This window comes from Lissotriton vulgaris, chromosome 5, assembly GCF_964263255.1.
Source record: "Lissotriton vulgaris chromosome 5, aLisVul1.2, whole genome shotgun sequence".
NCBI classification, from domain to species: domain Eukaryota; kingdom Metazoa; phylum Chordata; class Amphibia; order Caudata; family Salamandridae; genus Lissotriton; species Lissotriton vulgaris.
In genome coordinates, this window is record NC_141693.1 from 308,773,105 (window position 1) to 308,799,560 (window position 26,456).

The window sequence follows — 26,456 nt, forward strand, 5'->3', positions numbered from 1 at the left end:
GGCAAGTGCTCTTGTTTATTACATGGGGGGGGGGGGGGGGGGGGGGGGGGGGGGGGTTGGCAAGCCTGCTTGGAATTGATAGAGGTATGTACCTATTCCTACTCGTATTGCAATACGGTTTAGGGAATATTTGGCAACAATGGTCTCGGTTTTTTGGGCATACTTTTACAAACAGAAGGCAAACAGTATTTTTATTCTGCAAGACGGTACATTCAAAACCATTTTAAAGCTGACACCCGCCCCAAAATGATACCGAGTCAGCCATCTCACTAACTCTTTATGTTATACTGAGTTATGATGTTTCGAAAATAAACATAAAAAAGAGGGTCTCGTGATTTCTGGGCTAACGTGCTTCCAAATCTTTTTAGTGAAGAGTCAATTTTCCTACTTTGGGTGCAGAATCTCATACTGCAAAGCTTAAAAATTAAAAACGCTTCTGCATAATATACTTTATTCTTAATTTAAACATGACACAACAAATACTTCGCTTTGGAAATTGCTATACAAATAGATCGAGACTACCGATTAGTATGCCTAGCTTTCAGTTTTACTGGGCTGGCAAAAACGATATAAAAGTATATGTGCCCCTCCTGCCTGCGTTTTTATGATTTGCTGTTCTGTGAACCAAAAGCTTTTTTCAGTCCTTGCCTGAGACAGAGCTGAGGGCTTTTTTTTCTGCCTGGCTTTGCAGAGGCAGCAGCAGAAGGAGGAGGTGAAGGGCTGTGAGGAGTGGGGGCTGGTTCCTGGAAGAGCCAGCCTGGGGAGTTGGTCACATTCTTGGCTGGGATTCAATGAGTGAGGCAGACACCAACAAACAGGAGAGGGGAGAGGGGGAGAGACAGGGCTGGAGGGGCGGGGGAGGGTGGTGGTGGGTTGAGGGAGGAGCGAGGGAGGGGTGGGAGAGAGAGCAGACACAGCCTTTCAGTTCTAGCCAGCCAGGCACTCTGAACTGGAAAGTCAAGCTGCGAGGATGTGCCTGTCTGTGCAGCCCTGTGCTGCAGACTGAAGGAAACAACACCCCTCACCCCCAAAGGAGGACCCAGGCAGACTGAAAGGGGGGCAGGAAAGGGGCAGGCACCCCCCTCGGACTTCAACTTATTTTTTTATTGGAATTGCACATTTGTATCTCACTCTGCTGTGCTTCAAAGCCCGCTCCTCGTTGGAAAAGTGTGAGGCTTGGCCGGACAGCACACTGAGCAGCCTTTTTTTTAAAAACAGGAAATGAGTACAACCCAGCAGTTTTCAGCCATCGGTCAGAGGATTCAAGGGAAGGATCAGCTTTTACTGAATTGTCCTTGACGGCTGGCACAGGAGAAAAGCTGCCAGAATAGGAATAAACGAAACAGAAGAGTTGTTACCAAAGAAGGGTGCGCTGTGTGTGGAAAAGAGGTAGTTCTAAATGAAGAATCGGAAAGGTGTCCCAAGAAAAACTGAACGGATGGCACTGGAGCAAAAGAGGTGCAAGTGAAGAAAAAAAAGTGGGCCAGGTAATCTCCTGGCTTTTCACTTTGCAGAACGGACTCTGGTGTCTGCTGTCAGTTTACCTAGGGGAGGGGACTCTGGAAACTGCTGAACGCGTGAACTGGTGACATTTAGCACGAGTTCCCTTTTCAAGATAGAAGTGCCAAGAAGCCTCTGCATTTCCACCTCGGATTTCACCCTGGATTGTGGGAGTGCTGCTTTTCCTCTGCTGGAAAGAGGAGGTGGTTTGAAAAAACTATGTTTTCCGCTGTGCCAGATGGTAAAAGTCGACCTTTTTTCATCTTCTGAAAGTGGTACAGTGAAGGATCAGGAGCTCTTCCTCACCCCCCAACAAGAGGATCTACGTCTCACAAGGAGGATACTTTCTTGCATGTTATAGGAAATTGTGACGAGGACATGTTTCCTGAAAGAAAAAAAATCACATTTTGGAACCGTGGAAGATGACTATTTTTTTCACTAGCCAAGCGTCAGAAAGACTGCAACAATTTGTTTTACTTCTTTGCAAAAGGGAACTTATGCTGTGATTTTACTTTTCATGAAACTAAGAACCAGAGCACTGTTTTTATGACGAACACCTCAGTTTTGGAAACCTTTTGTTTTTTTTAAGTGTACAGGAGCACCAGGTTGCAAGGGGACACATTAGATTTTTGGGAAACGACTCACTTTCGCTTTTATTGATTTTCAATTGGATTCAAATCTTATTTGGGTACACGAGATTATTTTGGAGAAAATCGGGTGATGTCGATATTTTTGCATTGGGAAGTACATCCTTCGAGAGTTTTGGACAGTACTTCTATTTGGTCTTGAACGGCAGGCTGTTGTGAGACTTGTGAGTCTAAAAGGACACAGTAAACGGGGACAAACAACTTTTTTGCTTGAGGAGCTGAACTATTTGTTGTTGATCAGGACCCCCTGCGGCGGCTGTTGATTTTTTTGGGTGGGGGGTGGGGACGCCAGTTTTTAGCCCCTATTTTCTGACATGGAGGCCGTGAGCCGAGCCAGCTTCCAGCCCCACCCGGGCCTGCAGAAGACCCTGGAACAGTTCCACCTCAGTTCCATGAGTTCCCTGGGGGGGCCGGCTACCTTCTCAGCCCGCTGCTGGGCCCAGGACTTCTTCAAGAAGGAACCCGGGGGCAAAGAGCCGCCGGAGCCCGAGCTGCCTCCGGGGTCCGGCGGGGGAGGTGGTCTCGGGCAGCCGGGCGGGTGCCTGCTGCCCGTCCCCGGGCCCCTTTTCCTCCCCTCGGACCGCTCGACGGAGCGCTGCGAGACGGTGCTGGAAGGCGAGCCCATCTCCTGCTTCGCGGTGGGCGGCGAGAAGCGCCTGTGCCTGCCGCAGATCCTCAACTCGGTGCTGCGGGACTTCTCGCTTCAGCAGATCAACGCGGTGTGCGACCGGCTGCACGTCTACTGCTCGCGGTGCTCGGCCGAGCAGCTGGAGATCCTCAAGGTGCTGGGCATCCTGCCCTTCTCCGCTCCTTCCTGCGGCCTCATCACCCGCACGGACGCCGAGCGCCTCTGCGCGGCCCTACTGGGCGGGGGCTGTTACCCGAGCCCCAGGTCCAAGCCGGGCCTACTAGGCCCCGCCGGCGCGGCCCCGGGCCTCGAGTTGGAAGTGACCGAGCGCAGCTTCCGCGTGTACCACGAGTGCTTCGGGCGGGCGCGCGGGCTGCTGGTGCCCGAGCTCTACCGGGCCCCTGGGGCCGCCTGCGTGCAGTGCCTGGACTGTCGGCTGCTCTTCCCACCGCAGCGCTTCGTGGCGCACTCGCACCAGGCCCAGGAGAACCGCACCTGCCACTGGGGCTTCGACTCGGCCAACTGGCGGGCCTACCTGCTGCTCTCTACCGAGTACAGAGACCCGACCGAGCGGGAGCGCCTGACCCGGCGACTGGAGGAGATCAAGGAGAAGTACGACTACGGCAGGAGGCACAAGAGGAGAACGCAGAGCAAGGTGAGGGGGATGCCTGTGTGAGGAGAAAATGGATTTAGATGGACAGGGGGAGTGAGTTATTATGATTTAAAACTGAGTGCATTGCTTTCAAAGTGGACGATATCTGTGCTACGGTTCACGCGTGGCATCTCAAGTTAACAGGTTTTTGTACTGTAGAAAATGTTGCATTGTGGGACTTGTAGTTTCACTTTTCGCAGCGTGAAAAGTGGAGGTGGTTTTAAAAGCAAGGGCTGCCTGAATGAGGAAGTCACGTGTGTATGGACCTTCTTGGCAGCTATGGTCACCCCCAGATGCGAAGCTCTGATTTGTTGTGCTTGTGTTGACTGGAAGTACGTGATGGAGTCACATGATTAAGTAGGGTGGGTGGGTAGAAGATTATTTTGTCCGTCTTTCATATGATATCGAGTTTTAAAAAGTTTTTGCAATTTGCCTCCAGGTGGTTAATAACGTGACCTCTAATGGTCTAAGAGTGTAGAGTTTGAGCCATGCCTTTTTCTTTCGAGGGTAAATATTGGTAAATGAACAGGTACCTAATTCATGTAATAAGACAAAACAGTATACCACGGAATATTTAATGTAACAAAATGATTAGGCAATAGACACTAACAGCAAAACACCGCTTGCTAGAGTAAAAGTACACAACCACGCAGACTATAAAAACATGTAACATAAACACAGGTAGCCATGTGTAACACGTGGTTTGTTCTTGAGTGTCACGCTGTGCTGTTTTTCTGTCTTTATTTTAGTTCAGTCTGTGTGGTGGGTGGACGACAATGGTGGTTATATTTGTGTATTTTTGCAAAAACGTCACTCTACTTGGGTTCCTAATTGTATTTTTTTTAACCGTGAAACTGCTCAAATCTGCCAGCACGAAAAAGACTATTGAATTAAAATCTCACCGTTATCAGTGAAGCAGCTGGGGCGTCTGTGCCTCTCCACCCCTTGTTTGGGTGACTTGTATTGTATACTGGGTATCGATTGAAACTGGAAGTCTGTTTTCATGGATCTGTCTGCAGGAAACAATAACCCTCCCCCTTCTCACCGCAACACAAAATAGAAAGGTTTGTCAATGAGTATTGGCTATTTTTTTCGTGGCCAGTACTACGTGTCTATATAGTAGTGCTGCACATCCCCACTTCATCGTGTATAATCTTTACATTTGCATTAATAATAAGGCCCAGATATTATACTAGTAACAATTATCATTTTAGAAATATATGGTGGAGCCGGGCTTTCAAAGTGAGCAGTTGGTGTAATTAAACTTCCCTTTGCATCAATGTATCAGTCTGCTTAAAATAAACAGCAATGTCTGTCTAGCCACCCATTCAAAGTAAAATGAGACTATGCATTGAAAGTAGCTCGCATTTGAGGAAATCCTGAACGCACACCCATACCTATGGAAAACAAGGGCACGCCCCCCAACATGGGCATCAAAATGCGCCACCTCTGCTTCCATCCTCAAGAAAGTGGTGCCTAATCTACAAATAGAAAGAGGGATTTTCCACTCCCTATAAAGGGATGAAACTATGCCCCAAAACCCTATAGAAGAGCAGTATGTTCCCCACAGAAAACAATACTGATTCCTCAAAAAACTTACGCTTTCCTATAAAAAGGGTCACTTTCCCCCGGAAGAATGCACATTATTTCTCCCTGTAAGGGAAAGCACGGTCTTTCCCCAAACAGCTTCATACATTCTGACCTTCTCCTGTTAGAGAATTCAGTGTCATGTCAGTCATGCACGTTACCAAAAGCTCGTGCTCATTCCCACAGAAAAGCACGAGCTGCTACCAACCAGAAACCATACACTCCTTTCCATAGCAAAAAGCGATGTCCCCTTTTCCATCCATCCATTAGAATCGGCAGTCTGCCCACACCATATAGAAGTACACCTCCTTTCCCCACAGCAAGCAGGGGCGCTCTATTTCCAGATCGTAAACCGGGGATCCATCGCCTTCCCTAGTCCAGTCATTTATAATGCACCCTCAAGAAAGCAGGGCCATCTCCACACCCTCCATGATAATAGTCCATTTAAATTCAAGAGCTCACACTTGGAAGATAGGCGTGCCTGGAATGGAGCATAATGTGCCCTGTGTTCTCGAGATGCCCATGTAAAGAGCTGTGTGTGCTCAGCCCAGGACTGTCTGGCCTCCTGCTGCCAGGCTGGGCTCTCCCTGTGCGTGTTTACATCACTGTGCCTGCCTGTCCGGCTCCGAGACAGCCCTTTAAATGCCACCCAGTGTTGAGTCTGCCTGGCCAGACCTCGGTGTAGGAGGGTTTATTTTAGACATGCGGTCTGTGCCAACTACCTGCGCAGGCTGCCAGTGTGGGTACCGGCTTCTTATCCTGGGCACAGCTTGCGGGGGGGGAGGGAGGGAGGGAGGGAGGGAGGGGGGGAGGGGGCGGCGGTAGGGGTGCGATGCTGACGTGGACAGGTCCGAGTTGGGGAAGGGGGCTGGCGAGTAAAACGTAACTTTTCAAAGCAGTTTCCACCATAAGAAGCAGGACCTAGCACACATGCCAGCCATATTTAACCTTCCAGTTTCCACCTTACTGCCTGTATTGCTTTGCTAATTTCACCGGGAACATAGGTCTCTTTACTACCCGCGTTAACCCTCCCCCCAAATCCCCTCACCCCATCAGAAAGGAGACCGCTGCCTTTGTGGTATACAGTGCCCACTTTATGCAAGTCTGACAATTCGAACGCGGCAACCTTTTATGCTAGACTTGGGGGGATATCTTTTTCTGTTTTTGTCTCTTGTCTGAAAGTGTTTTAACTCTTCTGTAAAGCATCTTGGTTTATTATTCCGAGGGCATGAAAAAAGCTGCATTTAACTCGGTTCGTCTTGGGAGGCCAATTACCTCGGTTATTTTTTTATGTTCAGTGAATGGATTCCTTCCCAAGTTCCCCAGGAGTTTCTCGGAACGGTGTCAGAACCATTGTGGCGACGTTAGCCGTAATGAGGCCCATTATCTGCTCTAGTTGGAGGTGGATGTGTTTTTAATGGCTCGTCTCCCCCTTGCTAATCACCGGGCTGAAATGGCAGCCTTTGAATTGGCGAGGGGGAGGGGTGGGCTATGATCAAGTTTTTACGTGTGTTAAAAAGTGACGGGTTAGATAAATGTCGGTAATGGGGGGGAGGGTAGGGGTAACAAGAGACCAGTTTACTGTGCATTGTGACCCCCGCCTTTCCCTTTTTAACCTAACACATATGGAATTTCTATGCATTTTATGCTTTTCGTTGCATGATTTTCTTATGATGTTGGGCAATTCTGCAGACAGTTTTATAGTATGTGACAAGAGCTTGTTGGTTTGGGTGGGGTGTTGTCTAGAGGAAGTAGTTGTCTCTATGCCCCCCCATACATTTAAGTCTGTGCACATGTGGTCATGGTGCCTCTAAGTCTCGTAATGACTCCATTGTCTGTTATAGGTACAGCGTGGGATGGCTGAGGCCGGTGCATGAGGGTCTTCTCTTTTATGCCTCAAAGATCCATTACCCATGCTAGAACCTCTGTCTAAATGTGGCCTGGGTTCTTGAGCTTGAGGATGTGGGTGTAGTTGGATGTGATTGATGTCTGAGGGAATGTTTGGTCCCAGTGGCTTTTGTCTGGTGATTTTGAATATGCATCTGGAAAGAGCTGCATTTGGCTCGTGTCAGGAGTCTGTAGTGATAGCTTGGTCTCCGTTGCACTTTAAAGTATGCTTTGGCTGGTGGCTCTAGTGTGGTGGCTTGATGATGGCAACAGAAATGTGTCTCTTCTAGTTTCTCTTCTTTGCAATTTGTTGAGTCGTAATGTTGGCTGCAAGAGGCTTCAATGTGCTTCGACTTCCTGTGGATCTTGTATGCCTGTGTGATCTGTATAGTTGGTGTGTTTGCAGACAAGGTCTGTGCTTAGAGACGGCAATGGTTGCTGCTTCTCTTGGTTGCCCTTACATGCATGTTGGAGTGCTCGTTGGTATGACAGCTGGCCTGTTTTTCAGGACTCAGCATTAGTACTTTTCAGTGATCATGGTGGAGGGGTTTGGTCCACTTGTGACATCCATCACGACCAAGGATTGCTGTTTTGTGTATGTGGTGGGTTGTCCTGGATCTGGGAGTAATGGCTGATAGTGTGTGTCCCGCATGTTGCATTGCTGTCTCTGTGAGGTGGTTGTCTGCATGTGTTATGAGTGAGTTTATTCAGGCAGTGTCTACGGTCTCTTGTATCATTCTTTGACCTTGCTAGAAGGGATCAGGCTGGCATTGATTGCCAAAAACCCTCAGTATTGAACAACTTCTTTTCACTAACTTTGCTATCATGTTATATTTCATTAGACTGTGCTTTGGGTGGGTCTCCAAGACATTATCTCGTATGGGCATCCTTAGTGACGGGAAATCATTGCACATTGTACTCTAAAGTACGAGTATTGCTTCAGCTCATTGTTTTGAATCTTTTAGCTCAAGTCTCTAAGAACATGCCCATTGTCTTTTTCTTGTGACCATTGCTATCTCTTCCGCAGGTACCAATGGTTAGTCAGACAAGGTACTTCCCTGATAGGCTCCAGACTGGGTGCTCTGCATGGGATCCTGTTGGTTAGGAGCAGAAACAGACTGATAGTCTCACATCATGGCCTCTGTAATGCAAAAGAACAAGTTATTTTCCCTCGCAGCTCAATCTGTGTACATATTTCCACCTTAGGGTATAAATTATTCAGGTGGAGTTACCGGATGAGGCATTATCAATACAATGGTTCCATTAGTCATTTTTGGAGAAAATATCCTCTAGTCGGTTTTGTGAAAGAAAAAAAATGAATGTGAAAGGATTCAGTGGTTTACTCAAGAGGATGGGGAATATACATTTGCATTGATGGCACGGGCATTCTTCACTGCGGAAACTGAAAGCCATGTTTTATATTGCCATTTTTTATTTTTATTTGAGTCTTTCAGATTTAGAGCTGCGTCTGCTTTTTCAGTCTACCATGGGCATGCCATTAGGAGATTTACTAAGATTAGACGATTTTTTATGCTGACTTGGTAAATCTTGTATAAGCGCAATGTTCTACATGTGTAACTCCTGGTCTATATATCTAACAAACATGCCTTGGAGAAAGATGCGTTTTGGCGAGACCTGAAAGGGTGGTACAGCAAGTCTTGGTGTGTATGAACTTTTATTCGGCCTGCTATGGCATGACCTCATCAACAGCCAATCAGAAAGCGGAAGAGCTGGAGCAGATGTCAGCTGCCAGTAGATTTATAAGTCCTGCTTGGCTTTTGGTACAATTGTGGAATTTGTATCCACATACCTTCAGAACGCCGCTGCTGAGTAGCATCCATGTTACATTCTATTTGTGGTTTTAAGATGGATTTCCAAAAATATAGTGTCCTGAAATGTTATTGTACCATTGTTTACTAAAAAATAAGTATACAACCTAGGTATTTCACAGAAGGAAGTACTATTGCACTTCAGGGCTTAGTTCCACCATCAGATACATGGGTATTCTGTCCCTTTAGGCATCCATGAATGTACAGAGACATTGCAATTTGGCAAAATTTAGGTACAAAGATTTATCACCATTTTGTGTGTCTTGTCAACTTGAAAAGGATCACAGTTGCAGGTAAAAACAAATCAAATTGCCCTCTGCTGCTAGCATTTGGGCTGTCAGTCTCTGGGCACAAGGAGTAGTTCACAATGATGACTGAGGTCTCCTTATCCGGAATAGCCATGGATGTAGTGAAAGTTGGCTGGTGTAAGATGTGCTGTCTTTATTCCTGTGGTGCAGAGTGCCCCAAGGCCAGTGAAGATATTATGGTGCAATACATTGATATGTTTCAGTGCCTGTGAAGTACACTTATTTTATTACTGCACACCCTTTAGTTGGGAGCAGCTGGCCTTGCTTGTCGGCTCCCTACATATATATAGGCCTGCTAAGTGTGAGAGACATCAGTTTATTTACTGATGGAAATGGTAAACAGATGGCATGCATGAAAGCTTGCTTTCGGCATCAGGCCTCTGTAGCAATGGCAGAAATAACCGGAGAGTCCCGAAAATTGGGTCTGTCCTTCTGTGTCCTCTATGGTGCCTGAGATTTTTTTAAATGAAGTTGCACGAAAACAAAAGCTCTTGCCCTATAGAACATTGCATACTGAATAAAACCAAAGTGTTGAGCATATTCTCCACACCCTCCACTTGTCTATCTCCATGTTTGCTGTATGATTCCAAACTGTTACACCCTGATGAAACAGATGTGGCCATTTGTAGTTTTAACTACATTTATTTTGTGTTTATGGTTTAGATGGGTATCAGGGTCGTGCAGGGTGGATCATCTGAATGTTTTATAATTTTTTGATCCTGTTTAGTATACTTTGTATAAGATACGATACGATTTTGCTTAACTGAACTATTTTTATTCTCTTTTTTTATCCGTAATTTAGATACACATTTGCTGGGGGCTGGAGGACGTATCGAGGTTAGGTAGTCATTCAAGTAGCCTATTGTACAGTGGCGGCTGGCATGTATTTAGAGTGGTAGGGCGGGCAAAATACTGGTGATAAATGCCACTTAGCTTTTTGACTAGCCTCACAACGTCCTTCTCCCTTGGGTGTCTTCTCTCCTTGAAGCTCCGGACCAAGGAAACTGTACTACCCAATCCTGGCATTGCGCTCATGCTGTTAAACTGTACGAGAGAAGCAACAGGATTGCAGGGAACGGCCTCTCTCAGCGCTGGAGGCCTGTGCTTTCTCTAACCCAGCTGCCGAAGACATCTAGGTTAGAGAAGTTTAAAATGCTTATGTCTGGCCAGACGGCTGGCCAAAGGGACATGCACACTTTAAACATAGGTGCACAGCTCCCTGCTGCGTCCTGGCACTTGGTCCAGGGCAGGTTGCTGAAAAATAAAATGGTAATAAACTTAATTACCTAGTTATTTTTCAGCTACTCTGGGGCATTTTGTTAGCATGGCAATGTCCCTTCGCTCTCATGGAGGAGCTAAGCCTCTCCTACACTTAACTCACTTTTTGCACCTGGTCTGCCTGTTTCTCTTGTTAGAATAAGGTCAGACTCTTTATTTTTTTGGGGGGAGGGGCACGGGGGTTCCTTAAGCTCACCAGCCGCGCTGGTGTAATGTCTGAGCTGGCGCGTTGAGTAAGGCCATTGATGCAGCAGACAGGATATTGAGTGTGAGGAAGTCTGGGTTAAGTAGAACAGGCCCTGCTGCCGCCTGGCACAGACCACTGACTTCTTGTGCTCAATTATGGCTGCTGCAGGCCTGGAGCCCAGCTAATGAACAGTGCGCCAGGGGTGCTCTATCCAACGGGATGTGGGGGGCCGGCTAGGTTATGGCCCCCAGATGGTGCTTGAACTTCACGTGGCACCAGAGTGGTAATAGCGTCTTTTTTTTTTCTTCGAAAGGATTGCACAAGTGAAAAGTAATTTCTCCACAGAGAGAATTATGCAAGTTTCAACTGAAATGTCTTTCGAGGGAGCTCTCGGCAAGTTCCGTTGCAGAGGTTAACTATTGCAGTTGTCGCGTCAGAAAGAACATAACCATATATTTTTTCTATGATACCAGACGTGTCCACATTTCTTTTTTTTTCTCGGTTCCAAGTTCCTCGTGGAACACCTCAGACCATAACACTCGGCGGACGTACGCCCATTAGCACCCCATTAATGGCAAAGGGAGGCAGTGACTAGGTCAAACCAAGTAATTCATTGTAAAACCCACTGTGTTTCAGTTGGAAAAAAAATGTGTTGGTGTTTTGTGCAGCAGTTTTACACAGATATAAAGAACATCAGGCATCAGTTGGTGGTAAAGTAATGACAGCAGAACAGTAAACATTCCAAAAGAACTCTCTCCTTCCTCTTCCTATTGATTAAAAAAAGATGAAGGTTCTCCTTGTCCTGCTCTGACATTGACCCCAGTGATGTCTTTCTCCTGTTTCCTGCAGGACTCGTGCAGTATGGGATGGCTGGCCCAATTGTAGTGAGGGTATTGGTTTTTAATAATAGAGCTGTTACTATTGCCAACCTGGACAGACGGGACAGTACTCTTTTATTGGACCATTACCAATAGGTATCGATACGCCATTTTAGCTTTGTCGGTGCTTGTTTCTGAACAGTAGCAGCAAAAACAAAAAGCATATTGCCGATGCTGAACAACAAGTATTTATCTGTAAAAATCAGTAAAAATGAAAAACGGGGAGCCCTAACTATAAATGATAAATATTGATGCTGCACTCAGCAGGTGTTTTGAAAGGCGAGACCTAACAATGGTCAGCATTCTCTGGCCTGCATTTGTCGGGTCTTGATTATTGGTCAGTATGGTGGTATGTTTTGGATCTCAGATTCGCTCCTGTTCCATACATTACTGGTAGAGTCTGTTATCTGTTTTGGATTTGTATATAAAATACAGTAACACATAAAAAATGGATAGGGGGCTTACCATCCACAAATTAGAAAAAGAGATCAGAAAGACTGACTTTGTCAGAGTTAAGTTCCTCCAAACCATTCCATGATGTTTCCCATTTTTTATCTTCTGGCATTTGACCAAAACACCTCTGTGCTGTTTGGCTCTTATTTTCTTTTTTGCTTCCATTCATGTCTTTACGTTTCTTAGCCTGGGGCCGTTTAGCACCACTCCTTATTTCTTCTCCTTACACCCAAACAAAAGAGTACGGATGACTAAAGGAACTTGAATTTCAAGCTGAAACCGCAAAGCTCTGAGTGACTGATTTTAATATTAAACAGGTGTGTGCATGCCAACCATTCATGCCTGTTCATGATCGTTTTTTTCTTTTTTTAAATGTCATTCTTTACTTAAAGGTGCAGCACATTTCAATGTCCTTCTCCATCTTCCAGCAGGAGTGCTCGATATGCTCGCTGTGAAGGGAAGCGGCAGGACAGAAGCTTGAGTTTTGTTCTTATTTTGTTTTTAGTGGCCATAAGTCATGCTGGCAAGTGCTGTGAAGGAAGAGATAAGATCCTAAAAGTTCCATGCGCAACCCGACTAAGAGACTGTTTTTATAATATTCAGTAGGGTTACTTTGATTAGAGTTCAAACTGTGTCCCTGCTGTATATAGTCTCGTCATAGAGCAGAGACCTATCCACTATTACATTTGTCACTTTAACATGTGTAGATCCACGCTGGCCGCAAAGGCTTCAGTCCTGAGCCATTAGAATGGTTATCAGTGTGATTCTTCCAGCAGTTTTGGCCAGGGCTGGGTTTGTGCAATGAACTTCAAAGTCCCACAACCAAACTTAATGTTACTTTCTGTTGGGAGAACCACACCCTCTTTGGATTGTCATTTCAAATTTATCGTAATTTTAAATCTTTTGCCATTAGCAGCAGGCAGGCAGTCTGTGCAGGTTGCTAGAGGAAGTTGAAAGCAAAGTTCACCCTATGCTATAGCATGTGCTTTTGTATAGCAGATGCTTTTGGGTTATGTGGAGACCCATAACGACTGTCCCTCCCAGTGGTCTTCGAGGTAAGGGTTCTGAAATGATGCACGGTGGCAATGGGTGCCTTAGTTTCTGGATCCCCAAATAGATTCAAGGGCACTGGGAAATCTAAAGTATTATGGCATGGAGAGTTTTCACTCTGAACAAATATGTTCCAGAACTCAACTGGTTTAAATTGTCTTCGCCATTCAGATCCTTAAACTACACATTGATCTCTATGGACTTCACCAGAATTTGAGCAGTGAGCATCTCTTTGCAGAGTTTCAGGTTAAAAATACCACACTTCTCCTTAAAAATGTACATTTTTAAATAACCACATCAGTCCGACATGCCTGCTATCAGAGCTGAGGTTCCTTTTGAGATGTTTTTTTATGTCAGGTGACATTTCTAAAGAGCAGCGTATACTAATGGTGTGGGATTTTATTAGTGCTAATGGTGTATGGTATTCGTTTACTGTGCTGAGCTTCTGGTGAATTTGTCTGTGCTCATGCCTCCCTGAGCCAGTATCCCCACCTGTGTGTGCGTGTCTGTCTGGCGGTGTTTATATCTCACTGTGCATGTGCCCATATCCCTCTATCGCCATGTGCCACTCTATATGTCAGTGTCTTCACAATTCAGTGTTGGTCTCTCAATTTTGCAGTGAAGGTGTCTTTGTGTTGTCTCTGAGTATCTCTTGCTTCCAGTACTTGTGTCTCTTGGTTTCAATTCCCATCTTTCTCGTCTATGCCTGTGTATCTGACAGGTGGGTAGCGATGGACAAGTCAGTCACATATCAGGCTAGTAGCTGAGCTGTGACTGTCTCTAAGACTAGCTTTGTGCAGTAGTAGTGTTGCAGCCAATTAGCCCTGATCCATCAGTCTTTTAGAGTGTGATTTGAAAACTCTGTAACTATCTAAAGATCAGGGCACTTCATTGAGGTCTACGGATGGTCGTGGAGCGATAGTAAAACTTTTTGATTTAGGAAGCCAAAACTGCTGTGAATGTGCATGGTAGTTATTGGTCACACAGCATTGTTGACATTTTCTCCCGAATATGTGGGACCTTGTCTCTGTCCACCACCTCCCCAAAAAAACTATGAATTATCATTCTTTATAGTATTTGCCTGGAAAATGTCAGCATATTTAGTCTTGGTTTTCAAAGTGGGCCAACTGAGCTCATGTCTTCCAACTGAAGGTTCGTTAGCGGGCTAAAAATGCAGAGAATGTTTTTTCTAAAATGTTTTTTTCTATTATTTCCCTTCGTTCATCTGTGTTTTCCATGTTGGTGACCACTGTCAAGTTTTGTGCCTCACTATTAATGCAGAATTGTAGTCCTACTTCTGTGTTTGTGGAATGTCCTGTTTTTTTTGGTGTTTAAAATCTGGTCATCCTACTTCTTTGGGACTAATTTAGGTGTTAAAGGCCTCGTTTCTCTCAGGTTATACATCTACATTTAGTTTCAGCTCCCTAGATAGAAGTTGAACATATTTGTAGTTTGTAGAGAAGTTCTTCGAGGAAAGAACAGACTCTTTGTCTGCTAAAGTTAATGTGCATACTTTCCTGTGTTGTTCCTGAAATCAGATCACTGGAGCTGGCTCTTGGTTGCTACTCTGCTCTTTTGGGTGTAGTATTTTATCTTTTTTCTCCCTCACCTCCTTCTGCGACCGCTCTGCAGCAGTGCATCCTAGGATTTCCCTTTTGCTGAATGGGCTGTCTGTTTGTGGGGGAGGAAGTATGTTCCCTGTAGGATTATGAGGGTGGGGGAGGGGGATGTCCTGTTTCATATGCAAAAGAACAGTGAGCCAAAAAAGAGGACATGGAGGAAAGGAGACAGTCAGGAAAACCAGCCATGCGAGATTAGGAGAAAGGGGAGTGACAGTAGTGTAAAGATACCCTTCGAGTAAATGAGTGGGGGAGGCAGTGCAAAACTGTGCTGGGGGAGGTAATAGCTGATTCATATGGTGGTATACAGAAGGGGCATCTTAGAGAACGGAGGCTGAGTAAGAGATAGCATCTGATAACAGAGACAGTAAAACCTAAAACTAAGTAAGGTTCGAGTGGAGGGTAGGCATGTGGTGCGAGAGGAAGAATCAGTAATGTGGAGATGGGAAGAGAGGAGAAAGTAGATAGATATTCGATGAAGAAATGATTGAGAAAGTGTAGATAGTTTTGGGAGAAAGTGATGGTTGAGGGATTGACAGCCTAGAGAAGAGCGACAAAAATGGTGCAGAGGAGGCCAGTTGAGCAGGGAAAGATGAATATTGGCGGCAGAAGGAAAGAGGGGGTGTTTAGTGTGAAAGGAGAGATTCCTTTCCCAAAAATAGGCCTCGGGTTAGTCAGCTGAACAGGTGCTTACAGTTTTTGTTGTGGTTGTCTTTATTCCTTAAGGCTTGGAGTAGCTATGTGAAGAGAATGGCAGTCTCTCCTCCACTTCTGTGACAGACTCACCACACCAAGCACTCTTTCGATCACCTATTCACTGGTCATTAAATCCAGCATGGTAATAAATCTGGAAGGATAAAGGGTGCTAGTGGAAAATCGGCACGCAGGGCCATGCAGTTATTTCAGTAACTCTATCTAGGGATCCCCTGTTCTTGCATTTCCAAGGCAAACCGATGCATGCATCTTATTAGCCAGTTGTGGCTCAGATTTTATTTGCAATCAGATGCATAATGTAGCATGGAGGATGGGTTAAAGAGATGGCATTGGCTACTTTTCACATATTTGTATAATCTAAATGGGCAGGGCAACTTTATACCAATAGTTTATGGATCCTTTTGGGGCTTTGCATCCTTTAAAAGAAAAGAAAGAATACATAAAGTCATACTGAGACAAAAATGTTACTTTAAGTTCACCTACATGTAAATATGCTGATTGCAATGGTTTTAATTAACTGAGCAATAGAGAATAACTTACTTAATACCGAGCCTGGATGTTCCAGGTATATTTTTTTATGCAGACACTAGGAATTCATCTAAATATGTGATCCACTCAAAGTTCTATGTGCTAAAGTAACATCTGTTAGAAAATTGTGAACCTCAGATGAATGGTGGTTGAGGGCCTACTGCTGCCCCACACCTCTCATTCCAAACATTCAAATCTATCCATAGTCGCTTCAGATCGGTCCAGCGCTACGACGCCACAGTAATGCCAGTTGCACGCTTTACAAATGCTGTGCACATGACTGGCATCTTAATGTTTGGACATCGGTTGGGCTTTGAGCAGTGACATGCCTGTCACTGATATTGATGAAAACGCCGTGCAGCATGGGAAGTTTCTCATTTGTGGCCAATTTACCTACAGCAGTCTTCCAAACTAGGGAGGTGTGTTTTGTCCCAACTCTTCTTTCCCTAACTACAGTGTGAGCTGAATGATATGCAAATGAGATAAATTAAGCGAGAGGGTTTTAATTAGCAGTTTAAGTTCATGTGTGAAATGCCTTTGCCTTAATTACTTGACAGTTTTGTTGTTAATTTGTGAAATCTTTTTTTTTTCTCCTGCAGAACGATCAAAACTGTGAATTTTGTTCCTTTCTGGGTTGAGATGGTGTTTTTTAGTAGTCTAACCGGGATTTACAAACCCTCTCTGCCTTTATTCTCCATCCCAGTTAGTGCAACGCTTTTCAAGGAGTGGGCGGGTGGCAAGTGGTAGCATTTTATGAAACTGTGGGAGATTTTCCCTTTTGGGACTGGATTTTGTTGGATCTTAAAGGTAACAAACATTCTTTCTGAAATGAGAATTATGTTGTTTTAAGAAAAGCAGCACACATTTTAACGAAATATGTCTACCCTGCTCCTTATAGTGTAACACCTCTTTGTATTTTGTGTATGTGTGTGTGTATATATGTATATGTATGTATATATATATATATATATGTTGTTTTTTGCATAAGAGTGACGGCTGGAGACTTGTCGCTAGTTGGTTGTATTGGAAATGTTGCACACACCGTCCAGATCAGCAATATGTAATGTTCATAACAATGCTTGGAAATATTTTTACCCTTCTAGCAGGTAAAACAGTTGGTGGGTTACTGTGCCGGCAGCTGAGTGCAAGCCATCAGTCCCGAATATGTGCCCTGGCCCCACCAAAGGCTGCCTTCAACTTAAGCTCCCTGAAATAAATGTAATTGAGTAGGAAAATGAGACATTTTGAGCTCCTAGAGACAGTTCAGTGTGTGTTGTTGTTTATAAGAAGGTTAACTACCTTCTGCTTTGTCGTCACCAGTGCAGTCCCTTTGTAGAGTCATTGGCATGTTCTCCTCGGCTTCCCCGTGCATCGTTTTACGTTTTTTTATAAAGTTGAAGCTGTGTGGAAACTGAATTTAAGGGTCATTTACTCTGTAAATCCCCAGTGCCAGCTATGAAGGTGCGGGTTTCTGCAGCACAAAGGTGTCCTCCAGCCGCCTGGAGAATTTACCCCCTGCTTCAGACTGTATCAACCCGAGAGAGGCGCTTGAACCTCCAGGGCTCCGTGCAACAGTGAGATCTTTGGTCCGTGTGCGCAGCTGCTCGGTGACTTCCAGGTCAAACGTGGCTTCCCGAAGCCGCTTACTGCAGGGGCAAAAGAGGAGAGGCCCAAGGTGGAAACTTTCCAGACCAGGCCACAGCTACAGCCGTGAGAGCAGAGGGTATGCTCTAAGGTTGGCGTCACTGAAAACACCACCTTCATGTGAGTAATCTGAGAGTTTTAGTGGATAAGCCACTTTGGAGGGTAGGAATGCACCTTTCAGCATGTTCGAGGGTACACACATCGTTAAAGTGCATGTGGGAAGCAGTCGCGGATACACACTGGCACTTGGTGCAGTTTTTGGGTCCTCCTGCTTCAGTAGCTGTGACAGTGGGGGTATTTTTGGAACAGGGCTTCTAGCGAACCGATGCCTCGCTGGTCCCGACAGGCAGACTGGAACCTGCCAGAGCAGTCCAAGATGCCATGTGAATGAAGACTCCTAGAGCAATGAATCACAGCCAAACAAGCAGGCGCCCTGCTCGGCTCGGGAGGCAGATCTGCCCTAGGGGAGCTTCCACATTGTGGCCCAGTACTTAAAAGAAGCAAGCTAAGACAAAACCGGGCTGAAAGAAATAGCTGTGCGTCTAGTTTACACCGGCTCACAACACGTCCATCTGTTTCCTTGCTGACATGTTGCTTTGTGTTCTCTCTTCGCCTTGCGTGTCAAGATCCGTCCTGGTTTAAATGTAAACCCGAGTCTATGGCGCCCTTTATTGGGAGAAGATGCACATTTGAAGTATTTTCTGTGAACACAGACTACGGTGGCTGGTGATTGGGTCTGCGAGGGGGCGTATGAACACAACAGGAAGCTGCTGATCACAGTATACTACTTGTTGGGCCCATGGGACAACCTCCAACACAGGCAGTAGGACCAATTATTCACGATCTGCACACAGAAGGAATTATTCATTGATTAGGTTCTAGGTACCCTTGGAGGTAGTGTGTGTGTATATATATATATATATATATCCCAGAGGCTGCTTAAGAAGATCGGGTGCAACAAGGAGTTTCCAGCAGGCACCGAGGAAGCAGACACGAGCCCAGAGTAAGTGCAAAAACAAGTAGCGTTTATTTTTCAAGAGTCCGCCATCTATATATATATTCTGAATGTCACCAAGCTGGTTGGATGGTGGTGTTGGGATACTAAGGAATATCTGTGAAAATATATATATATATATTTTTGATTCACACGTTTAAGTGAATATTCAGGCATAGTTCAAATGCATGTCTTGCAGTCGCCTGAGTCAACAGGAATGTCATTGAGAGGTGGTGGTGACAAGCCTTAAGGCAGCTTCTGGTTGCTTCTTTTTACTTGCTTGGCACCCTACCAAAGAATAAGGAAAGAACAGCCTGTGTCCATTTTTTTCTTCTGATTCTCTAATTCCTGGAAGCGGTGTCTCTTGCAGTTTCCAGGCTTTTGCCACTTTTGGTTGAGATTTAGAGCGCTGCATGGTTACACATGCTAATTATAGCCTGCTGTGAGATACTCCAAAGCACGGATGCTAGTCGATTTCAGACACTTCCCTCTTGTGATTTTTCTCTTGCGTGGCAGGGTAGTTCCTTTCCTAGGGATGTTGAGTCCCTTGTGGCTCTTTGCCACCTTGGTGTTAGTGACTGGCAAGTAGACCCTTTTCCTTCCTGGCTGCAGGTGATTGATTCCCAGATTGCACATTTGCTCTCCGATATTATTCATGGTTTGTCTGCCTTTTCTCTACGGGGCTTGTTTACTGCCTGCTGGGCCCTTTCTCATCGGAAGCATTGACTGTTTGGTGGTCTGTATGGGGTGGTTTCCTCTCTGTTGTGGGTCCTTTGCCTTTGAAGGCATGGGGTCAGCTATTGACTGCCTGGTGGACCATGTTACCGGTGAGCATCCGTTACTTCTTGGGCCCTTTTCTCTCTTGAGCATCTACTGCCTGATATGTCCCCAACTTCCCAAAGATCGACTCCCTGATGGGCCCGCAACCTTCAGAGTTTTGACTGCCTGGAATCCCTTTCCCTTCTGAGTGTTGATTTGTCCTTCTTAAGGGGGACTGACTGTTTTGGTCGTTTTCTCTCTTAGCATTGAAACCCTGGTAAATGTAATGTAATTGTACGTTCATTTCTTTTTGAGCATTGCCTTCTCAGTGTTGACTGCATGGTGACCTCTGTTCTTTCTGAGCATTGGGTTCTGGGTAGTTCCTGACCACCAGGCCTTTTTCAAAGGCATTGATTTATGAGCCAATATTTAGAGCTCACTTTTTTAGATCTCATTAAAGCTTTAGTGTTGTACCTCGGGGTTCTATGTGAGCAGGCTGTATGTTGGAAGCTGTACGAACGCAGGCAAAGCTTTAAATTTGTAGGCCAAGCACTTGTCATTGTTGGTCCCTCGTAGAACCCTAGTTTTATGAAGGTGTATCAATCACCCAGCCTGTCTGGACCATCTGAAAGGCAGCCCCATCCTGGTTTCATGGGGAGAGCCCCTTGTGCTCCCCTCACCCACAAGCAGATGGCTTGTCAACTGCTAGACAGGGAGACCACTGTCCTTCGTTTCTCCCACCCTCACCACTCCACATGCTCGTTAAAAGGAATGCTTCAAGGCAGGCTTAGGAGTGTGCCAGTCAAACAGCTGCTGTAGAAGTCAGAATTTGCCTTTGTCATGAGAGGAGTGACCATGGAAAATAATTTTTGACGAATACATAATCAAATTGTTATTTTTTCAAAGTTTCTCATAACCCTTAAATCCAAGATATGGAGAATATAAACTTGATAGTGTATTCATACTGAGGGTCTGCAAAAATAACTTCTTGGGGTTCGATGTGGCAGAAGTGAGTTGGTGTCCAGCTTTTTTAGCAGAGATATCAGCATATCTGGCTACGTTAAATAAAGGGAAGAGAAAACGCAGGCTGCCCCTTGCCTCTTCCTGGCACTCTAGTCACCCTAATGAGGATCACCCGTAGCGTACTGAAAATATCTGTAAATAGATCAGTGTTGTGCCCAACTGGCGGCAAAACAGATCTATAAGATGGAACTGGTCGAAGAGGGTCTCTTGGGTCCTCGTGCAGGTCATGACCTGTCATGACCACAACCACACTGGATAGGTCTTCTTTGCTGGCTAATTCAGTGTAACACTTTTCAGTTTGTTGGGCCAAACCCCCAGTCCTCTGAAATATGAATGAAAGACTTTAACATTTATGGAAGCTTAGATTAGGATGTGTGCTTTGAAAGGGGAGAGTCCTGTCTGGGCATGGACTTTACATGCCATTTAGGTTTAGGTCTGGCTTGTCTGCCTTGGTCTGTGTATCAATGTTTTTGTGCACGCATGTGTGATGTTTTGGCATGGAGTATGTATGCCTGCATGCGCATGGTCTAGATCCTACCTATGGGGTCTGTTTGCATTCAGATCCAGAGTGTGCACATCTAGAACATGGTCTTCAAATGCTTTTACTTTAATACTGGTTGTTTGTATTTACTAATTGTTGGATTACTACGTTTAGAATAGTATCTTTCTTATTACAATATTTTTTTTCTGTGCCTCTTTGAGTTTGGGCACTATTTTATGTTAACACAAAACAATGGTATTGTCGCAGGCTGCATTACCCAAGGTAAAGCCAAGGAGTCTTAGTTTTGTAGGTCGTCTCAGACGTCCCTTGCCTTTTGGAAGGTAGAGCTGGCTGAATAATTTAATAAGTGCCTGCACTGAAGTCTGTAGACGCATACATTAGAAATGCTTCGCTCAGCAGCCCACCAGTCTGGTTGCTTGGCAGGTTTGGCCGCATGCGCACTTTTAATTGGTATCCCATCATGCATCTTGATTGCGAGGTGCAAAGTACAGAAGTAGAATTCTGGCCTTTTTATGGTAGAGTTGCGCTTCAGTATCAGTGGAAAATTCTGAATCTAGTAAACAATGATCGCTTGTACATCAATCTTATGGAGCAGTTGTCTCACTACTGATGAATTTTGTTTTTCCAAAACAAAAGGTTTTAGTGCAAGGTAGAAACTTCACCATGTTGGTGGCAGTGGTTTAATTCCTAACGTAAATAACATTCAAAAGGACTAAGATTGGATGTTTTTGAAAGGATGAACTTGAACTCAATTTGAAATGCCTGTTTTAGCTAGTGATGATCAAGCAAATGCACTTTGCCCAAACGGAAGCGTAAGCAGTACTTCTGGCGCACAGAGCGTTCCAGGAGTTGTAGGGCCTGGGTGAATCATCCCGGGCGAGTGAAGTGGGGTGGTCTCAGCCCACGTATCATGTGGAGATGTCATCCCCCTGTCTTCATACACCCACAGTCTCTTGGCGCACACTACAGCTTGTCACAAAGTAGGCACATTTGGTTAATTTATGGATACCGGGTCTCTCTCTTGTTGAGCAGTTCGAACAGCAAGATCTTCCCTGTCCACCCTCTTGACAATCTACCCTCATTCACTAGTGTGCCTTTCACAAACCTCCCCTACGTAGGCAAGACGTCACCTCTGTAAGTTCTGCATTCAGGTTTTTTTTTTCGGCTAGGGAATTGCCCTTCTCTGCTGATGCCGCTGTTATGATCTCTTCTGCCTCCATTGAAGCCCGGGCAGGGTGATAGAAATGATGGAAAGACTGTCCAAATGCCGGGTCAGAAGATCTGGGTCTGTTCTCCGCTTCAACAGAATTCTATGTTCTAAAATAGAAACATTTCGCAACATAAACGTGAGCAGAAATAAGAGCATGTGCGGACACCCAAACATAAACCCTGTTTGCCTTGTCTCTGTATATATTGTTGCTGTGGGCTCGGCTTCCCCCACCCCCCACACTTGGTTTGTGCTGCATCAGCGATGGGCTCCTTTGTCATTCAGTTAGGCTTTGCGCTCTGGTGTGTGGCTGGGGTCACTGACACATGACCTCCCCGCACAAAAATACTAAATATACGCCGCGCCCCTCCCCCGCGGGACTGTCGCGCGCAGCCCCATCACCCCTTTCAGGGTCCCAGATGGTAAATAGCAGCAGGAGAGCATTGTGTGCCTTTTTTTATCTTTCTTATGCCTATTTTTTAAGGCAGTGCTCTGTCCCGTCGCCGCCTCTATGTGGTGTTTTTTTTTTGTTCTGGTCTGCCTCCGCAAATTAGCTAAATCCTGCATTTGAGTGGCCAGCGATCACGACGTGCAAAAGCCCAGAAGACTGTCACCGTATCAAAGCGGATGAAACTCGGAGAAAAGAACCCACCGCAGAATCCAACCTGCCAAGACCCTGCTTTTGAGGAGTTTGGCCTCAGACACGCCAATCAATAGAAGGCAAAAGGACCAGGCCTCATTTTCTGCATAGGTCTTGTGTATAAAAAAATAAATCAAGGACAATAAATGGATTATCTGTAGCCCCGAGCACATCTTGTTGGCGTTGTGATGCATTTTAATCAAACATGGATATACAAGTGTATTTCGTCATGCATTAATATTTATAACACACGGTCATATGACTCCTCGATGTACAGTTAACCACAAAAACGTAGGTTGGGTTAGCATTTGGGTATACGGTTTATGACCAGTTTTGAGAGGTGAGGTCCTGCTGACCATGGGCTCTTGCATTTTGATAAGTGAGCAAGGTAGTCAGACAGACAGACATATAGATAGATAGAGCTGGACTTATATAGGCATATATGTTCAAATATTGCATCATTGGTTAGTGTTGCTCAGTCAAAAGCAGATTGCATTATTTTGGTAAATGTAGGATTTTTCCCTCTGTGTGATATTTTAAGACACCTCTGTTTCTGGTGGGCCCGGTTAGTCCACGCTAGACGCCTGTATGTGTCTCGCCACGAGGATAGCCCCACCCCTCCCCCCTTTGTCCCTTTCTTCTCAGCACTCTTTATGATAACTCTTCTAGCACGGCCCCCTCCCATGAAGCTGCCATTGGCTCTGGCGGCGTGTCGTGGATTTATGGTGAGAACGGCCCCACCGGCCCCTGACCTGGGCCGGGGCAGCCAGTGGAGTAATGACTTTTTCCCCCCAGTTTCAGCTGATTGGATTTGGGCGGCTGGTGAATTGAAATATTGAAAGAGGGAATGAATTCCCCGGGCGCTGGGGTTACCGTCCCATTGTCCGCCTTTGTTTTAGGTTGTTGAATATTAATGGGGGTGTGGAGGCAAGGTCTAGTTACATGTCTAGGGAGAGGGGGGTGGGGTGGGGATGCTCCTTTTTGTTGTTTTGCAAATATTGTTGGGGAGCCCCGCGTGGTTGCCAGGCTCTTACGTCGCCTTTTGGACGGCGGTACGTAGATGTCAGCTGGCCTGCTGACGAGAGATATTTAAAGGGCTAAGTGTCCTTTTCAAGTGTCATGGCTGCTGCCTAATGCCATTCAGCTCTCCGAGGCCTTTTACTGATGGCTTACTCTTTAAAACACTGAGAAAGGAGAAACACACACACTATGACAGCAGGCCTTGGCAGCATGTTTAATGTTTTGCGTCTGCAAATCGGCCACACAGTGTTTGTTCTAGAATTATGTAGATTGAGCTTCCAAATGAAAGGGGCATTTTATCATTTCGCAGGTGCCCTTGCCAGATGCTGTCGCATGAACTGGTCTGAATTTTCAGGAATACTCTGCAGAACGCACATAATCAGACACAAGTGTGCTATTCAAACATAATGTGCAATTAACGTTTATGCTTGGAAATTGGTGTGTTTTTGGGGGATAGATTTGCACTGTGGTGTAAAAAATGGACTAACTAGCACCAATAGCTTTTGTGTCATTTTTTTGGGTGCATTACATCTTACAGTGATCTAATCACTGTAGGATGTAATGTACACAGGACTCCTAGTTAGACGAGGCTTTCCTTTTCCCTTCCTGTCTAGCTCTAACCCGCTGGCAGCCCAGGGTGTTTTTTTTTCTGAGTGCATCTGTGTGGAAAGACATAAAGCGCATTACTGTCTGGACTCCCAGTGCTGACGGGAAAGAATTGAGGTGCTGTTACTGTAAAATCTAAGGGGACCAGCTTGTACATACATGCTGCAAGCTGCAACCAGCCAGATTGGTAATGTGTAGGTACTGCTAAGCAGCTAATTGAGGCACTGGTACTTACAGATTACCCAGAGGAGCCGGTGAGAGCTATAGAGGAATTATTTAGGCTTTTGAAAGTATCTGAAGAATTCAAATTTATCATGATGCCCCTGCGGGCTGTCTGCGAGCAGATTTTATGCTAAAAACCTGTTTATAATCATGCCAGCAACCGCTATAGAGAATTTCTCTGTGTTTCATGTGTTTGCTGTCTTTGTAATGCAGAACAGCCTCACTTCTGCCTTTTGGTTTCTGTGGCAAATTACAGAGGAAGGTTTAGGGGCTGGGGGAGGCCTGGACTTCTACCCCTTTTACCTAGGGTCCTCTACTCTGTTACAGCAGACTGTCCATAAAGATGCATAAGGGTGCTCGGAAAAAATGGCAATGCATTCTGGCTAAGCACTCATAAGAACCTTTGTCTCATATTTCACTATCTTTGGGGTTTGATGCAACTGCATACATTGTTTTTAATAATCTACCACCTCCTTGCAGCTATTCTCCTTTGCTAACAATGCAGTACAGCTCCCCAATTTAGCCCATCTCTGAAGATCTGCACTTAATTTAGTTAGGCGGTCTAGTGCATAGATCATTTTCCCCCACACGCTACACTGTCAAGCTTCACAGTTGATGCAGTGCTTTCTGTAATGTGCCTATTTTGTTTCCCTTGATTGGTTATTTACTTAAATTGCTGGCATATAGGTTTTTTTTTTTTACAGGCTAGTGCCTCAGAAAGGCGAATTGGCCATGCATGGAGTTAGTCACTTTACGTAACTGGCTTTTCCATTCCTTATCTAGTTTTTAGAGGGACCCAACTAGCTGGGAAATATGTTAAATTTCCCATAGTTCAGCCAGCCTCAGCCATATTTTCCCTTCCCAGCTTTAGTGGTATGGCTCAATGATGTAAAATGCACTTACATTTTATATTTCGTAAACAAACATACCGAGAGGGACAATTCACAATAATTCCATTGCTGAGGACACAGTAAAAAGGCAGCCATTACAGGTCTTGCACATGGCTAGACAACGAAAACTTCCTCTTCTAGAGTGTAACCTAAGTAGATGTACACCTGGTGACGGTGGGAAACCCTAACCTACCAGCAGCCTCGCCTGCTCAATTCTCCTCTGTCAAGCAGACCGTGGCAATTGCATTAGAGATCATGTCTCTTCTTGAGCTGTGGAGGGAGTGTCGCCATTCAGGTGTCGGGGGTTCACCTGTCCTTGTTTAACCTAAACTGTCCTGGGTTGTGTCCAGGAAATGGTCTCTTATAGCAAATCTCTGTACTTGTCATTGATTGGGCATACAACAAGCAGGGTGTTACCATTCTAGTACACTTATGGCTTTAAAAGCCAGACGAGTCCTACTTCAAGTGCCCCTTTTTTGATACCCTTTGGTGGCCGAGTCACCTGCATTTAAAACCATGACCAGCAAATGGCATGAAGATCTCTGCAACAGATATGTTAACCACTGTGTGGTTTCTCACAAGTTGAGTATTGTCACAGGCTTGCATAACGTTTCTAAACGAGGAGTGGAGGTACTAAGGTCTTTTGGGAAACAGATAGATGTAATGTGCCTACAAAAGCAGATTACATTAAAGCAGTCTGGCTTGCTTCAGATGTGGTTGATTCATAGGTACCTGTCTGTCTGGAAAGTTTCCATTTTCCTATTGAGCCAGTTTGTCTTTGTCATAAGTTCCGACACAAGTTATTGCAAGGGTTTGCTTTTGAAGGAAGTTTCATCCTGTCTGGCATGGGCGGCCAAGAATCAACCTATTCATGCAGATATAGAGACCCCATCTTCTTACCGCTAGTGAGTTTCGAGGGCATAGCCAGCAGATAGACCACACCACTGCAGAGCTTCTAGAATAGTAGTGTTTCCAAAGCCAGATCAGACAGTCTCTTTAAATCCTCTTTGCCACTTCTGCCTCGGCTCAGTCAGCACCAAAAGGAACTTTATAGACTGGTGTCCACATATCATCTCCATCCAAGAGATGCTTTCAGTTATGAGCAAGAACTAAGGTTTTTGTTAAAAACAGACTGTGCAACAAAGTGGTCAGAAGAGTCATACAGGGAAAATATTGACCCTGTACGTAGTGCGCTCTTGAAACT

The 26,456-nt window shown here is 45.3% G+C and overlaps 1 protein-coding gene across 2 annotated transcripts in view; it reads left to right on the forward strand.

The window, feature by feature from the left end:
• Positions 1-689: 689 nt before the first annotated feature.
• SKI (SKI proto-oncogene) overlaps positions 690-26,456 on the forward strand; it is a 141,177-nt gene continuing 115,410 nt past the window's right edge. The window contains exon 1 of one of the 2 annotated variants that reach the window (XM_086921539.1): positions 690-3,430. In XM_086921539.1, coding sequence (XP_086777665.1) covers positions 2,462-3,430 — 969 coding nt within the window. In that variant the 5' untranslated portion in view covers positions 690-2,461. The remainder of the gene's footprint in view (positions 3,431-26,456) is intronic. The other variant, XM_086921538.1, reaches the window with a different exon arrangement.